This window comes from Elephas maximus, chromosome 19 (genome assembly GCF_024166365.1).
Source record: "Elephas maximus indicus isolate mEleMax1 chromosome 19, mEleMax1 primary haplotype, whole genome shotgun sequence".
NCBI classification, from domain to species: Eukaryota; Metazoa; Chordata; class Mammalia; order Proboscidea; family Elephantidae; genus Elephas; species Elephas maximus.
In genome coordinates, this window is record NC_064837.1 from 48,100,822 (window position 1) to 48,101,955 (window position 1,134).

Consider the following 1,134-nt stretch of genomic DNA (forward strand, 5'->3'; position numbering starts at 1 on the left):
AATAAATAATCACAGGCCATATTTGCTAAGCCAGAATGAAGTTTATTAACTAATAGTCAAAATAGTTATTTCTCAAGAACAGCAAAATAACTTAAAAGACAGAAAGAAGGTCTCTAACTTCACCCAAAGAACAAAGAATCGCGAAGTTGAGCAAATTCATGAAAGCGTGGCCTTGGCAATTGAGATTGATTTAGCTTTGATTTAGGTAGCAGTGAGCATCGAAGGGCAGATAACATATAGGATGTTGAGCAGGCACATCACTGAACCTCTGCAAAGACTTCACTCATTAACAGCTGGGCTCACAGGGATTTTGACTGCAAGGCTGAGTGTAGGTAGTTAGGTTGATGCCAAAGAGTCCAGGAGTTGGGTAGGAAGAGTTGAGCAGCCAACAAGTTGGCACGTAGGTGTCAGGTTCACAGCAGGGTGGGGGGCAAGTATCGCAGCAGATGGGCTGAAGGAGGCTGATCTCATGTGGGCAAGTGCTGGGCAGGCAGACTCCACACCGGCAGCACTTGTCAGAGGAGCAGATGGTGGTGGCTGGACCGGTAGGGACACTGCAGCAGCTCTGGCTGATTCCACAGCTAGCCATGGTGTCAAGAGTTGGGATTTTGTTTGGTTGACAGGAGAAGTGTCTTGGTGTCTCAATGCTTCTCTCTTCTAAACTGGCTCTTATATACCCACCTCCCTGGGTGTTGGCCAATTACCCAGATTTCTTTCCCTATGTTTCAGAATATAGCAATCTCCATAAAAACATCTAATTACTTAAGTGTTTATTGCCTGAGACACACTCCCCACCTCATAAAAGGGGTTTAGGTTGTTTTGTTGTCAAATTAGAACTCTTCACCATGGCTGTTTGTCACTGCACAGAAAGCTTCATTTCAGTCTTCAAAGGCACCGAGTCATTATCTTCTGATCATGAAACATCATTAATGATGGCTTGGTATGCCAGGTATCTGCAAATCTTCCCCATTTTTTGTCTACTTTTCAGATGAACTGATAAGTAGGCTCTTTGACTACAATCTTACCAGCAACCAAAGATTCTATGTGATCACTTAGGCCCCCTGGCTGAAAAGTGATACTATTTTAGATTTATTCTTTGTGGATCCAAAAAGCAGAGTTGAGATCAATAGATGG

At 43.5% G+C, this 1,134-nt stretch overlaps 1 protein-coding gene across 1 annotated transcript; it reads right to left on the bottom strand.

The window, feature by feature from the left end:
* Positions 1-286: 286 nt before the first annotated feature.
* On the bottom strand, positions 287-589 carry LOC126062390 (keratin-associated protein 3-1). The gene has a single exon (XM_049859897.1). It carries the CDS (start codon positions 587-589, stop codon positions 287-289), a length of 303 nt encoding a protein of 100 aa, XP_049715854.1.
* Between the last annotated feature and the right edge of the window lie 545 nt (positions 590-1,134).

Excerpts from the sequence above, each read along its gene's own strand:
- LOC126062390 (XM_049859897.1), bottom strand. The coding sequence starts at position 589 with ATGGCTAGCTGTGGAATCAGCCAGAGCTGCTGCAGTGTCCCTACCGGT.